Raw genomic sequence first — 16,469 nt, forward strand, 5'->3', positions numbered from 1 at the left:
TAATCACAGAAATCTGAACAATAACGATAATATAAAAGGAGCAGCTATATTGAGTGGATGATCAGTGTTTTGGAGACATGCTGTGTACAGTGTAGATCGAGGTGAAATGTGCATAAATCACTAATAGATTCTGGAAGTTGAGAGGGAGAGAAGGGTGACTTGACTAATTGGGTGATTCACAGAGTGAGTGGGATGCTGGAGTTGGGCCAGTGTTGGGAGGAATAGATAGGAAATAGATGTACATAAGTGTGCCACATGCAGTAGAGCAACTCACCACCTGGTAACAAGTGAACATATTCTTCCATTTTACCAAACTATGGAGAAATTGCTAAAAATTTGCACAGAATAAAATTATTTGCAGACCATGCAGGGTTGTCAGGAAAAGCAATATAAGCAACCTTATTTTCTAAAATCAAAACCAAACACAGTCTAACTGTTCTCTGTTGGCACTGACTTGAATTGTTAAAAAACCCACGTGACTGTATGCATAAATATGCAAGCTATTTTGGGTGGGCTCTTCATGCCAACGTTGGTCCTGACCTGCTGTATGCTGAAAATATTAAAGCTGCCTTGTGTTGAGTGGCTTTGCGTGACAAGGGGATCAATGATATGTGAGTGAGTGAGTGAGTGAGTGAGTGAGTGAGTGAGTGAGTGAAGTTGGGCTTAACACTGAGGGTTAAACGTCTCTCACTAGACATACACATACTGTGCCCAGGCTGGGTCATGGGTTCAGATTAAGACCATAAGACCATAAAACCTATATTTACGTGTTTTATCAGAGCAGAACACTGCGTGGCTCCACACCAACAAACCAGAATTCGCTGGTAACAGCTTTTCAAAAGTGAGGATTTGCTGGTTATTCTGTTTTATATCACTTAATGTGCGGTATGCCCCCCCCCCCCCACGCCTAACCCTCTGTGTAGACTGGTTCCAGCTCTCACTAAGTGAACACCGTGGCAGGACCGGGACCGGAAACAGCCTCCAAGACCGACAGCGGCCAGTTTGACGATAGGGAATACAGTACTGACGTGGTTTTCTTGCCAGGTTTGGCTCTTGACAACACAGGGCTGAGTCAGCTAATAGGACAGCTAGCTGCTCGGCTAACCAAGCTAACTAGCCACAGATATAGTTAGCAGTTTATCAAAAAGTAAATGTATTTGTCTTTCAAGAACAAAATAGATCTGTAAATCAACTTGGTACTGTATTCCCTGTTGGTCCCTGTGTTCGGTCCCATTCATTGCCGCGTTCATTCGGAGGCAGCTAAACGTGGTTGCGTTGGCCGCTTGCTTGGCTCCGGTTCTGCTGCTCCCTGCCATTATCCCAGACTGAAAACCTCCAGTGCTTGAGTAGAGGTGTAAACAGTAACACACTCCCCAGGTGCTCCAAGCTCTCAATTTAGGCTGAGTCAGCTATGACCAGTGTTGCACGGCTAACTAAGCTAATTAGCTGCAGTTAGCGGTTACTTTAGCAACAAGTAACACTATCTGTCTAGCAGCAAACTCCATGAATCAGCCCTAGAACTAAAACTGACAGAACGTGCAATGTAACAATCTCTCTGAAAAAGCAGATCATAAAGACATTTCAATCATTCACGATCTAATATCGTAATATTGCACAACCCTACCCAGAACACAAAGAAAGATTTTACTGAGTCGTGGAATTCAAGCGACACACACCACAGCTTTATATTTTCATGGAAGCCTGTGGTACTATATCTACAGTGAGCTTCAGAGCAGTATTTGAGCAATAGCCAATCTCTCCAATCTTTCTTCAAATCCCTCTTTATTTGGCATTGTGCGTCTGGATAAGCAGTGGTGGCAGCTATGCTGATGGGAACAGTCTGCCAAAAAACAGCACCAGGCAGTGCCTTTGTTCTGTGCATAAATAAATGATTGCTTCATTTAGGCTGGCAGCTTCAATAGACTGTCGGAATAAGCAGGATAATCAAGAGGTTGACTGAAATAAACAGGAACTTTTAAACTGAATGAGGACCTGTCTGTCTCTGCCAGAGTGAATAGGGTAATCAGCCTCTTCAGATGCACTGAACACCATGAGCACACATACACAAAACCCAGCACAAACACAACCAAGCCATCACACACTCAAACACACACTTCTATAAAAGATAATTCTCTTTTTCGTATTCACACACACAAAGAAAAAAAACACAACAGACTACACTTAAGCACAACAAGCCTCAATCTCTCCAGATTTGGCACACACAAACTCTCTCTGTTGTTGGGACCTGGTGGCCCCAGGGTGGCCCTTCTTAAACAGAGCAGTCTCGTTTTGAAGGACAGGACCCCATACTGAGAGAAACACAAACACCGGACACAGTAGGGTCTAAAGACTTTACACAACCTGTCACTGTCAGTATTTCCCTCTACTTAGTCTCTGACATTCTTTCTGTTCAATTGCCCCAAACATTTTATTCTTTTCACACTTCCCTCCTGTTCTCTTTGTGACCCACAAATTAATCTACCTCAGCAACTCAAATACCAGCAAAATCTTCACTTTCTTAAACAAATTATTTACATTATTCTCTCAGTATGATAACGTATAAAATTATCTGAAATTTTAATGTTTTAAATAAGAAAAGCAATTTTTATGCCAATGTTGGCAAGTACATTATTAATAGTACATTAAAAAAATAAATAAACCCTACTCCCTTCCACCCTCTTTTTCTGGAGTAGATAAGAGTTAGAAAACACGGGTGGTCTTGTGGGATAACAAAAGCTCATTAGTGCCTTCATACAGTGATTAAGTATGCAACTGCCTGCCTGTCAATTCATCATATTCTATTATACTGTTTTTTGAACTATGACATGGGGCCCACAACAGGCCACATGACTGCAGTAATGTGCTTTAATAAGACCATAGACAAATATAAGAAATTACTTTTGTAATATAAGTCTAATATATAAGTCTTTGAAGACAATTTGAAGAGGTCCGCATGGCATCACTAAAAAATAAACATCAGTGAGCAAACCACATAAGAGATTGTGAACTCCCTGCAATCTAATGAGAATTTCTACTAATTGTTAACCAAAAAACATCAGTAAGAAACCTGAAGAAAGAAAGCATTACCTCAGTTTATTATCCTCAATGGGGTGACTCCTTGGGGACAAAACTCTATTGCCGCATTGCAAATGTGCATTTAGAGCATTAACAACTGGCTTAATAACTTGTGCTCGATTGATTCTAAGATGTTGGTAAGAGCCTCCAACTCCTACACTGAAAATGTGGAGAATGTAGAAACCCTTCTCAATGAATGGAAAAAGGCCTGAGTGTGTTTGCATGCACTTAAGTACTGAGGTTACTGCCACCTTTCTGTAGCTACTTCATTTTCTAAATGTATATAACAAATCTAGTTTCATTATTCAAGGTAAGAGATCATGACAAACCCAGCAAATACAGCTTTCTGTTGGAGAAGCCTTGGTTATGTAGACATGCAACTGAGTTTTTGTGACAGCGATGTGGTAGACAGAAAGAAAACATAATTCCATGTAGCAGTGCGTCTTTGTTTATTAAAACAATGATATGTATATATCATATATAAATAAATAAATAAAAACAGCAGACTATAAATTTCAGATGCAGGCTGCAGCATCTTATATCACTCATACACTTAAATTGTCAGCATTGCTTTCAAAATCTGGGAATCAGTGTTTCCTGATCGGGTGCATGTAAAGGTGCGTTTTATAGTAATCAGGTCATTGCAATGCATGTAAATGGACAAATTCTCTGTCTAAACTTGATTTGTCCCAATAACCTGATTTTGAGGGCATGTAAATGTGGAGACCACTCTAGATCTCTTCATTCAGAGCTAGGGTTGCTGGCTATTTGCTTTACAAACAGTGTGCTCTATTGTACACAAATGAGCCTTTCTTTAACTGACCATTAGAAAGGGGCTTTCTAATCTCTTTCACCCCAGGATCCAAATGACAAAGATTGAGCCGGACAAACTCAATGAGGTATGACGTCAGCACAGAATACCCTTCTGCTGTGTACTTTTTTTTAAACTTTGTGCCATGTACCCCATAACCTGAGGAAAAAAACTACTGAAAACAGAACCATAATCAAGTTACTAAATGATTGTATGAAATGACTTTAACCTCAAATCAGTCAGGAGACATAACTTGGATATCTTAGATGATTACTGGCAGTGAATACCCTCTTTCTCACCTACATTACACCAACAAAAGCTTCAGTGCACGTCATGCTGAGCCCTGCTTGTGATTGAATCACCAGTGGAAGATGGCAGCACCCTTATCTGTGATATTTTGGCTTCTTTTTTGTACAGTGGTAGGAAATGGAGACGTGCTGTCCATCTTTATATACAGTCTATGGTGCAGACACACAATCCCAATGATGTCATATGTCTAAATCTCCTAAATCTCTGAGTCTAACATGCATAAACCTGAAAGTTTATCACAACCTACAGTACATCCTCTGGGGACCATAACATGCTGTGGCAGATGGACAGTACAGGTCATATTCCTAACACACACACACACACACACACACATCATTTCACTAGTCACACAATCTCCCATTCTAAATGAATCTCTCCTCTCTTCCACTTCCCCCTCTTATATTTCAGTCTGTCTCACCCTCTCCCCTCAGGTTTAATTGACTGTTGTGGCAGATGGGGTGGCGGTTGGTCTATGGGAATCAATGTCTTCATTGTGGGACTGAGAGAGAGATTAGCAGCTAGTTAGCACTAGTGAGAGATGACAGCTGGCACCGTTACCCTACGCTGTCACTCACTCACTAGTAGACACACACACACACACACAAAGTGTACAGTTAGCCCTCAGCCAGGCAATTACACACAATAGCAATACCGCTCTGTACCTTGAGCTTGTCACTCAAACACAAAATAAATGTGGCCTAGTATGTTAATCGTGCACACACACTCAGGGATAATCCATTTTTGGCTTAGCTTGACATCTAAGAAAAGGAGGAAAGGCAAAATTTCCAATTCAGTCAAAACTGAGGACTCGCCGAGGGCACATCCCCACATTATTCTAAACAGAGCAGGGTTTAAAAAATGTTTCTGAATCCAGGGTTTGAAAATCTTTCAACCTATGATTTGAAGATAACTCACAAAAAAATTAAGGTGACAGCTCACTAAAATGATCTGTCTACTTTGCATGAAAGCCAAGACACGAAAGCTTTGCCACTGATGCAGAGCAAACATTCATCATGTGATATGACACAAAAAGTGACTAAAACAGCTGTTGACAATGGCTCCAGTTTTGTTAAGGCATCTGAAATACTTCACGCTGATTTGGCAGCAGTTGTTTATTTTACATTTTGTTACAAGTAGTAAAATCCCCCAAAGAGCGCACACACACATACACAAAGTGATGTTTCTAAAAAACTCAACTGTCACTTGGTAAAAGACTTTGGTATTCAAAAAGCTATCCTCTTTTGTAGGGCATCTTTGAAACCAGAACTGAGGATCTGAACCTATGCAAGGATTTAAGCTATAATGTTGGTACACTAACCAAACAACTGTTTGACGTAGTTTGACAGAGATGAACGAAATTGTTCATCATGAACGGTCACACAAACATCACTTGCTATTACTTTATCTATCTATTTACCAAACCTCAGTAACTCCTGTTAAACACATAAGAGCACAGAGTGCCAAAACCCAGTTTTGTGAGGTTGAATTTGTTTAAAAAAGAGCATCCAGATGTTAGCTCAGCTGAGCTGCTGTACAGCTGCTACGGATCACAGGTCCTATTTTAGGAGGGTTCATCTGATACATGTGACAATCTGCAGAATTAACTACAAATGATGTGTTCCTTTTTAAAAATCATTTGAATGTCCTATTGATTGGTTTTTCAGTACATGTCAACTTCATATACTTTCCTAAAGACAATACCTGTCATACATTATGTTTATTAAACAGCAATGTTATCTTTCTGTGTAAAGATAAATATAAAAGCTAAATCTTGATATTCTATATACTTTACACAGGACAACACCACAATAACTTAGTCTTAAGTCTAGTCTGTTCACTAAAGTAACAAGTGAAACTAAATGTGGAACCTTGTAACACTATTATTTCAAGCATATGCATGTATAGCTCTGTGAACATTCACACACACACACACACACACACACACACACACAACGGTATTATGCAGTCACTGCCCCATGAGAGATATTATTAAATTTCCTCCAGGGTTCCCACTAGGACTACCATGCCCGGTCAAAGTAGACCAGGGGAGGAAAACTAACAGGACTCATGTTGCTACCATCTTCAGAAAGATGTCTCTTATGACTGGAGGGACTGAAGGTGTCAGTTACTTGGCTACTTCTTCATCTAGGTCAAATCAAGTTCAACAACAGACGCTTACAATCCCTGACACTGCGTGTTTTGACATGCCACTGGGGAACTGGCTTGATTTGAATATTTGCATGGTCCTTAATGTGCAGAATGAATCCTATGACTCAGTGAGTGTTATCATCCATTCAAAACATACAGAGCAAATTCAAACTGCACAGCTGTCAACCCGAAGTAAAGCTGTTTTCTTTAATTCCTCTATTTTCAGACGGGGGGAAAATGAGCGTCTGATCATGACAGCCTCCTGCACTGCACATTCTGACATGAGAAAATGCTAGAAATCCCGTTCTGTTAATAAATATTCAGGGAGCATCATAGAGGCTTTTGGCTTATTCTTTTGGCTGACATTCATCTGCTTTTGACATGGGAAAATATTAACTAAACATGACTAAAAATAAAAATCCCTTAAGATTAAACACGCACAGCTTTTCAACGGCGGTAAATTAATATGCCAACTATGAACAGCTGGAGGCCAATTTAATTCAACGGAGTGTATTTGTTATCCTTCCCTGTTCCTCAAAGTATAAGCCACAGTTTATACATGGTAGCCAAAACATGGGTTGAACCATGTCAATCAGCATGTGTAGAGGGACTGAGACCTACAGACATCTGGATGGATGAAGACACCAAAACAAACTGGGCCTTAATTACTGTCTAGTTATTGAGCAACACCTCGCTCTGCGCTTCCTCCCTCTCCGCGGAATAACAAAGGGTTGGAAAGAGAGGTAACATGATATAGATGGATAGTGTGTGTCTAGTATTGCACTCTCAGACAGTGTGTAACACAGCACCCCCCCCCACCCATTTTTTTTGCTTAAAACCAATGCTCTTACACCATAGACTGTGGACATAGCCACTGTGACGTCATCCATTGGGTTGTGGACTACCGTTTTGAAGCCTCGAGTTTGGCAAATTGACTGTCACCATTTTGTTTTTTCAGAGTTATAAGTGAACATATTTGAACGGGAGGATGTAGCTGGTGAGGGTCACCTAACAGGTCACCACAGAAGTGAATTGTAGGCCATTAGAAAAAAAAATAAAAATAAAATTAATCAGGTTTTAGGAACTTCTGCATTGGCTTCACTTTTTAAACCCAGAGGTTTCTGCTGGCCTTACACTAATAAACATTTTCCTGGAAGTTATCAGTCACATAATCACCTACTTGCTTTCTGCTTTAAAACGTATCTTGTTGCTGCTGCTCAGACAGCACCTTATTTCTGTCAGCTACTATTCACATTCAAGAAAAGCTGATGAGCGCCTGAGACTGAGTACATACACATTCATCTATGTCGACATTGAACAGTAACATTTAGTGAGAAGATGGAGATGTAACGTGAGCAGCGTAGATCGGCTATCACCTTTTCTCAACCATTTCACTGCTCCTGCTAATTCTTTGATATGCCATGCCTGTGTGAATGTCACTTCACTCAAGTGTGGCTCCGTGTATCCAATTTGCTGTCCTACAGTGTGCAGATTATGTGTTTTGGGGCATTATTTTTTTTAAAAAAGAAGAAAAAAAAAATCAACCACTCCCTTTCTCTCTAGGTGTAAAAACAAGGCCTCTCCATTGTTTCTGTGCAAACCATCTCCATGTACAGATAGGGGTGATTTTCTAGTTGATAGGTTGCAGAGTGCTATGTGATATGAACCATCATATCTGAGCCATCCTAGTGTCTGACACCATCTCTTTACACTGTACGTAAAGTTGTTTTGTCCTTAGAGGGTGCGTGACACTACAATGTGACACTCTGCAGACTGTCGTTTTGTAGTTTACAATTTCTGCACCTTGTCACCAAGATGAAGACTTATGCATATACATTTGCTGCAAGTGGTGACTTAACGTTTGAGTCTTGCCAATACTTTAAAACTCACCACAATACAGTTCAGCGCTTTACAATGCATTTTTTTTGGAACAGTATGCAATACCACATTTGTCTTATTCATGGCTGCAGCAAGCAAATTCCCCCATGTGCAGTCTCTCTCTCTCACACACACACACATATATCTTACCTCCATGGCTAGTGCAGCTGTTTGCTGGTCGTAGTGATTCAGTAAATTGGGCATAAAGGTGGTGTTGTAAGGCAGGTCCTGGCACATTCTCAGTCTGATGGGCTCACAGCTGAACTCACTGTGGCTCTCTATGAACTCCATATGAATGGACAGAGCAGGTGTCACCAGGGAGAAGACGAGTAGGAAGATGGGGATGCGGAGCAAAGAAACACGGACAGGAACTTGTTGTGTGCAGTACATTGTTGTAGTTTTTGAAAACCAGTCTTTCATACATCCTCTTCCAACAGGTGGTTCCACCTTAACGTTAGACATTTCTCCACAGTGGCTCAGACACTCGTCATCTTCACCCAGACAAACACTAGATAACTGTTTTTTATTTTTTAAGGCTTCTAAACATTAGACGCAATTGAGTCCACTTTTTGTGTAAGTAGTGGAGTCAAATGGAAGAAATCCACAAGCCAGGTACGCTCTGTATATGTACCCTGATCTGCACATGTGGTGGGGTCCCAATTCATCTGTTGGCCATGAATGGAGCTGCCCTTTGTGAATTTGTGAATTCACCAGCCATTGTAGTATTTTCTTTTCTTGTACTGTGTTACTGTATAAAATAAATATTGTACTGTATAAAACATTATTAGATTTGACTGAGCTTCCTCCGCTGGTCAAGGAATGATTCACCTTGTTCCATCCTTAAACTGAAAGCATGTCCCTGAGAGAGCAGCTCCACCATCAGCCATCTGCTGGAGGCCCCCTCTGGGTTGCTGAAGGTCTCTTTCTTCCACTCTATTTGTTTTTGTCTCCTCTCACGCTATTTTCAGTGATGTTGCAAAGACACATATGAAGCTGAGCCCATAATATGCAGTTGTCCTTCAAATGATTTCACCGGTTCCTCTGCAAGACAAGACAAAAATCATGTCTTTTACATTTAATTGCCACCTTGGAGTGGATCCATCAAGCCAGTCCTGCAGGTTTAAAAACACAAACAAGAAGGACAAAACAAGCAGAGTGGGCTCGCTTACAGTAAGGTTGTTCTGTATAGCTGGTCTAGTCTCTGATCAGCCACACCCTTGTCTCTGTACAAGTCAGGATTAAAATATCTGATGAAATCTACACCAGCCCATTAGGTGCTAGCTGGGCATTTAGAAAAGACCTTGACCGTGTGTACTTTAGGGGGAAAATACTAATGAGCAATAAATGGATCTATAATGTCATTTTATCTTCATCTATATGAGCGTTGTGTCAGCAGGGTCACGCACAGTTTATGTCGCAGGCTACTGAAAACATGCTCAAAGCAAAACCAGGACAACTAGTGCCTGTTTCAAGACGTTAACATGAACGTTACACCTGCGGACGCTCAGACACTCCCCCACTCTCATGTTTATGTGAGGTTGGCCGGGAAACAGTAGCGTTACCCTGCGATGTTTCACACTCTGCGACTCGGTGTGTTTATGGTTGCGTGCGCAGTAAACTTTATAAATAAGCCAGGGTAGTGGTGCTGTTGAAATTAAATTGATAGAGTTGTAATTTAACACCTGCGTCAAACTGCGACCGTTACAAACGCGCTAACTTGCGTGAAACCCGAATAACGCAGAAAGCTAGCTAGCCTTAACGTTAAACTGATATTAACCTTAAATTGTACTGAACACCTCTGTAACGTTAACAGTCCGCCGGGTTACGTTACATGTCACGTTGTTTAGGTCTGTATTGAGGAGGCTAGTTTAAAACCGCACAAACCTTTTTTAAGGTAACGTTAGGCTTCAGTGAGGCATCTTCGCTGCACTGAAGCAACACTCAAACACGGTGACACGCCAGGAACTGACCGAGAGCGTATCAATCTTAGGGGCTGCTGTTTGTCACCGCAGCGTCTTCAGCCCAACAGCGCGCTATTTGTGCACATGCGATTCCCTTAAAGCGTGTCTGTCTGTCTGGCTTGCCGACAACAGTGATTTAAATGAATAGCATAGTTCCTGTCTAACGTTAATCGTAAATGCGTTACCTTGTGTGAGGCTAACGAGCGTCTTGGGCGCTGCTCGGCTTCTCTCACTGCAGCACGTCGTTGTTCCACTATTTGCAGCTGGTTGCCCGCAGCGTGCAGCCGACACATCGTGCCCGCGGATTCCTCGTGACCGCGCAGAGACGATAAAATTGCCCCCACTGGACGTTGCATGCTGTTGTGGGATTTATATAAATGTATGACAGCACTCATAGATAGGCCTATGTGTGATGGATATTTGTTGGCGATAGCCCTAGAAACTGTATTTCATTTTAATGAAGGCGAGATAGGCCAGAACTCAGATATGATTTTAATTATTACCGATTCTTTTTTTTTTATCTTAGCAAGTGGACAACACAAAATAAGGAAACTGTGTTGTGTGTGTGTGTCCCCTAGATGGATGTGGGGTCTTTGATGTTTGTAATTGATTTCTCCCTTGTCAACAGGAGTGAGAGTTTATTTGTGAATGTTAATTATTCTATCCACCATAATTTGACATTCAAGTTGTATGGGTGTGCTTCTACATTTTAAGGCACAAATAATGGCAAACACAGCTTGTGGCACGACATTTTTGTGTTTATCACTTGTGCCCCAAAAACTAATAGGCTCCAGAGTCACTAGAGATTCAGCATCATTCTGAAGGTCACATGGAGGCCATTTTGAGGTTAAATGGGATCCAACCTAGGACCCCACGTCACATGATAGTGTCTGTTGGACCGGACACATAAGGTGAAAACCAATACTTGAAAAAACTACCACGCAACTGATGTTACAGAATACATACCTTTAACCCCTTTTAGAGAGCTTACGGATTAAAATCAGGGAGAAAGATGAGTGAGGACACTGGGTTTGTACCACTGGATTGTCCTGCTCAAGTTTTTTCAAGAGCCTAAATTTCTCTTGTTTGGTAATAACAATGCACCCACCAAAAGCTCTGGATTATCCATTTAGCACTGACGAGTGCACTTTAAGTCTGCCATCAATTCAAATCAATGCATGTTTATTAATTGCCACATTTTCTTTTCTCTGGATCCATTACATTCAGTCACAGAGCAGAGAGCAGAAGTCAATTCAATCAATTTCAAGAAAATAACTACACTCATTTTATCCCGATCATCTCAGTAATAATGAACGCCCTTTTACATATAGTGATTTGGTAATGTTATTGTAGACGGTCAGTTATTGAAAAAAAATATGAAATGTGCTAAAGTCAGAAATGGATTGCATTCTTCATAAACCTCAGCCATGGGAGCTCCATTACGTCACAGGAAACGAAAATGCCAACACATCATTACAATATTACAAACTACGACTTTACTTCAATTCAGTAAATTTGTGATTTCTGATATCACAAAAATCTTATCTACCTTACCGCACATATATACTCTTAACTCATATTCATCTTGTGATTCAAAATACAAATGTCATCAGTCTACAGTGCGACATCAACGCCAAACTGACTGAGATGGTCTCAGCCTACTGTGTGTCAATATTTATCCCTTTCAGCCTCAGGATTAGTACTGCGTGCTTTGATTCCCTTCCACACAATTGAGCACAGCCCTAGATTAACCGTTTCATGGCTGATCTGATCTTCTCTGTCGTTGAGTTGTGGGAGGTCTGTGCCAGCTGGCCCACATTCTGGTTTAACCTCTTGGTATAACCCCACTTGACATTCAACCACATTATACTGTACATACACAAATGCACTCAATACTTACACAGCCAGGATTATATGCAATTCAGTGCATCTTTCCTAAAACATCCTTTTAATAGGCCCATGCAACTGCATTTTAGTAATCTGAACTTTAAATGTGGGGTATGCAATTCTGGAGAAAGCTAATCCAATAAAAAAAAAATTGTAATTCAACGAATATCTCGTCATGATCCACCAGTTGTCTCTTCTGTGTAGTTGCTGAAATCCGGTGTTTGTACACAGCCCTGGATCTCTAAAAGGGAAACAATAAGGGCTCGGACCGAGCCACACAATGCTATTCGAGCTAATCAGCAAATGGTTGTGTTCGTGGATGTGCAAAGGTACAGTTGCTGTATGTTTGGTGTGTTCAACTAGTCAATTATTTACCTACAGCATTTAGCCACAGTGGAAACTCTTATGAATATTTCACTAACTGCAGTAGTCCTTATAATTATCTAATAGTACAAACTATTTTCAAGAAGTGAAATTTAGCATGTCCAATTTAATTTGAAGCCTCCATAGTTTCTCCATAGTTTTAAAGATAATTGGAATTTTAGAGCAAACACATCACACAGTTTACATCATATGACTCAATATTACAATTTACCAATGCGCATAAAAAAATAGCATGAAACAAAGTTATTTGTGGGCATTAACTTTGTATGTAGGCAAACACTGACGAGTATGGTTGGAGTGGATTAAAAAATGAAAAGCATTTAGAACAATAAAATACATTTTGATGAAATTAGAGTTCATACAAGCAAAAATACACCTTAATTAAGATAAAACTAATCTAATCAAAAACGTAATTTTGTTAGATAGAAAAATAGGTTTCATCATATTGAAATACATTTCTTAGCGTGACATATTTGGTGATCCCAAATGGATGGATTCAGATTTCCATCTCAATGTAGCTTCCACACATTCATTTGAACACTGAATCCCAATATCTGCACAAAAGAATCTGCACCTGCTGAAACGGTTACCATCGATGGGTTTCATCAGGTACGGACGCTGACTCTAACCCAACTGTATACTGCTCACAGCTTCAGACAAGACATACAGTTTTGTTAGTAAATGTAAGCATAGAGCCATTTGGTGCCCATCTGTGAATCAGGTTATGTGGCTATATGAAACAGCAAAGCAAGAAGCAGTTTCTTCAACTGATTTCACTGTTGTTCCACAGTGACACTTACCTAGCTGACTTATAGGGAAAAATTGACTAGTCTGAAAAGAGGTGCAGCAATGGCTTTTGGGATTTAGCTGTGCTTGTCTACATGGAGTGGTGTCCTTCCTGCATTTTGTTCAGTTATGCATCAGTGCGCTGTTCAATCAGGTGTCGGCTGTGGGGAGAGCACTGAGCTTCTTCCTCCAACTGGAAGAGAGAATATAAAGATAAGTTAAGGGCGTTTGTATGTTCTTCTGACTTAGAAGAACAGAGTATGGGAGATCAAGTGGGAGTAGATAAGTAATAATAATAATAATAATAATAATCCTTATTTGTAGAGCACTTTTCAAAAACAAGTTACAAAGTGCTTTAACAAGTGTAAAGAATAATAAGTGTGGATAAAATGTATCTGTGTTTGAGTGAGACCAAGTGTGTGTGTGTATGCACGTCTGAGTCAGACAGAGATTCAGATTGACACACACCACAGTTACACCCCTCAAGCATGCCCACCTACCCCCACACAAAGACACACACACACACCTGCTCTTTGATGTAGCTGTTCCCACAGGGGGCCAGCCCTCTGAGAGTCAATCCAACAATGAAGCACCAGACAGACAGTCCAGCCTCAAACGCTGCCAATACAGCACAAGGGATCCACAGCGCCAGGGTGGTGTCCTGAGAGACAGGAAGTGATAGGAACGAGGAAGAAAAGTGTGAAATAAAGTAAGATTATGAGGTTGAACATGTGATGCTTTTATAAAATTTCATGCATCAAAGGTTGCAGCTTGAATTGTCAGACAAAGAGCAAACTGGGGGAGAAAAGTGCTAAAGGAACATTTTAAAGAGGGGGAAATGTAAGAGGTAAGACTCACATAGATTCGTGTTGTATCAAATGGGCATCTGACACTGACAGGTGACCGAGCGTTGATGGGCACCTGTGTATCATTGCATCCCAGCATCAAGCCCTGCCCATTGTGGGCAACAGTGACACTAATAGCCAAGATGAGCCCAGTGCAGCATGCTGCTGAGAGCAGGGCATTCAGGAATGATGCAATTAGAAGTCCTATTTGCTGGAGACATTGAGACAACAACATTTAAAAACAGGAGGTGAGGTAGACACAGAATGAATGACTGGGGTGATTATCAGTAATTTAAAACAAATTAAATTCTTACCAGTTTTGACACATGAAGGTTCCTTGACACCACGATGGAAATAATCCCAGTGGCAATGCTCTGTAAGATTCACGACAAGATGATTGTTTCACTTTACTGCTTTGGCACGGAGTAAGGTTTATTAAATTATGTGCCACAAGCACTAATCCTGGCCCCAAGGAGGTGAGGCTGCATCTTTCATTGGTGCCAGGCAAAGCAGACTTTTTTAAAACTAAAAACAGTAACTTGTCTTTTTGTTCTGTCTGTATTACTTGTAAACCCTTTAATACCCTGTCCATGTACATGGTATGGACTACATTTCAAAGAAATCCACAGCTGCCAGTATATCTGATAGCTGAAAATAATGAAGCCTGCCCTCGGGCAACTAGTGACAGTTTTGAAAAAAACAGCTCTCTTAGAATAATAGACAAGTTCAGTCTTGATTGCTGAGAAAAACTATACTGAGCTAACAGTGCAAAACACTTTTGATATTTACCGCAGGTAAAGAAAGTCACAGGGGTGAATTCAACATTATTCATGGTGAAATGTTCTGATACATATATAGCACCAATTACTTTACTTCTGAAAGTTCTGCACACCTGAAGCCCCTTGGTGCACACTGCAGATCTGACACTTAAACAAAGGATGATTGTCGTAACTGTTGACTCACCAGCAGGCCAGAGGTGACGGAAATGATGTTGGCTGCAGTGTATTCAGTGGTGATATGCTGGCTGGGTTTGGAAATGTGGCGGAGAACGTTGCCATGGACAATAGCTCCAAGGATGAAATTAATATGGCCGACCAGGATGAGAGTTAATCCCTTTTTCATCAGCCTCCTTGGCCCTTTGTCCTTATCTGGATGACAGAAATGCAAGAATTACTCATTAGAGCTTACATCATAATAACGTCTGTAACGATGCCTGAGTGAAAGCTTGAAACTGGTTGGTGAAAAGGGTTTCTCTAAATACATTGTTACCTCACACCATGTTGTACACAAAGCAAAACGTTTTACTCTCACAACACTATATATTCATTCATTCTGTGTTAAAGCCCAACTGATAGGCTACTGGATTTTTCACCTATATCATTATTTGACAGTTTAAAAAGTATATTCACTATATTTATGTATACGTACATTTAAAGTATGTGCACACCTATATTACACACATACATATATACTATACATGTTTAACACAAATATCAATAGGCCTTTATTTTGTGTGGCAAATACTTAATTCCATTTGTGAATGTGTAATCTAAAATAAGATGAAACTGAATTATTAGACCATTGCAGCCGCATAAATTATTTGCATGTGAAAAGGAAGTCAAATCTTAGGCTATAAGCCCACAATAAACATTTCTGAGAAAACTAAACTTCATCAATTATCTTTTTCATTTTAAGTCTTCCATGGGATGGATGATGATCAACAATAAGTCCTTGCTCCTAAAACATTCTTTGGTTTACTGCAAAGGGATGGACAAATGCATTTGCATAGAAAGGCTACATTCACACTAACTGTGGGACCTCCTTATGTAGCTACTGAGTCACAGAGATGTGAGGAAGCAGTGTGAGTATAAGTGATACTTTTATAACGTTCAGGTTACTGATCTGTTCTCAGTCAGTCAAGTGCTGACATTGCATTTCCTCTAAGGATAAACCACATTAGGTAATTCATTCTAGGCCTATACACGCGCTAACGTTAATACACATACGCAACGTTTAAAAAAAATAAAACCTTATCATCGCCCCTGGAGGCCTGTGGTCTGTTACACCCGCGGAGGGGAAAGTAGAGGCGGACACACTTTAAGCAAGTAACTTCACTTCGCGAATGCGGGGCGTTAAAAATGAAGACTATCACTCACCAAAAGTGCACATCTCTCTGCTGTATCAGACGTTTCCCTTTCAATAAATCACAGACCGTAATTTTTCGACACACTGATCAACAACAAACGAGCAGAAACTCCAACGTCCCTCTATTCACTTCCTGTATGACGTCAGGAAATTCACCTGTGGATTACCTGCTGCTTGCTGGACGCTGAGGGGCGCAACAGTGATTCCAGATTTATTGCAAATCTACATGAACAATCTGAA

General features: G+C 40.5%; 2 protein-coding genes across 5 annotated transcripts in view; both read right to left on the reverse strand.

The window, feature by feature from the left end:
* The window catches only part of LOC123958751 (frizzled-3-like), a 33,957-nt gene extending 23,453 nt beyond the window's left edge, over positions 1-10,504 (reverse strand). Inside the window, exons 1-3 of one of the 4 annotated variants that reach the window (XM_046032335.1) lie at positions 10,368-10,504; positions 9,051-9,262; positions 8,372-8,568 (exon numbers count right to left, since the gene is read on the reverse strand). In XM_046032335.1, coding sequence (XP_045888291.1) covers positions 8,372-8,568; positions 9,051-9,108 — 255 coding nt within the window. In that variant the 5' untranslated portion in view covers positions 9,109-9,262; positions 10,368-10,504. Of the gene's footprint in view, positions 1-8,371; positions 9,263-9,390; positions 9,514-10,105; positions 10,284-10,367 lie in introns of those variants that run through there. The other 3 variants (XM_046032331.1, XM_046032332.1, XM_046032334.1) reach the window with 3 other exon arrangements.
* An 843-nt stretch (positions 10,505-11,347) lies between these two features.
* LOC123958717 (keratinocyte-associated protein 3) lies at positions 11,348-16,393 on the reverse strand. Its single transcript, XM_046032273.1, has 6 exons — positions 16,241-16,393; positions 15,048-15,232; positions 14,399-14,458; positions 14,098-14,295; positions 13,766-13,900; positions 11,348-13,432 (listed from the first exon to the last, which is right to left on the reverse strand). Exons 1-6 carry the CDS (start codon positions 16,251-16,253, stop codon positions 13,367-13,369), a joined length of 657 nt encoding a protein of 218 aa, XP_045888229.1. The 5' UTR covers positions 16,254-16,393; the 3' UTR covers positions 11,348-13,366.
* Positions 16,394-16,469: the final 76 nt, after the last annotated feature.

This window comes from Micropterus dolomieu, linkage group LG20 (assembly GCF_021292245.1).
Source record: "Micropterus dolomieu isolate WLL.071019.BEF.003 ecotype Adirondacks linkage group LG20, ASM2129224v1, whole genome shotgun sequence".
Taxonomy (NCBI): domain Eukaryota; kingdom Metazoa; phylum Chordata; class Actinopteri; order Centrarchiformes; family Centrarchidae; genus Micropterus; species Micropterus dolomieu.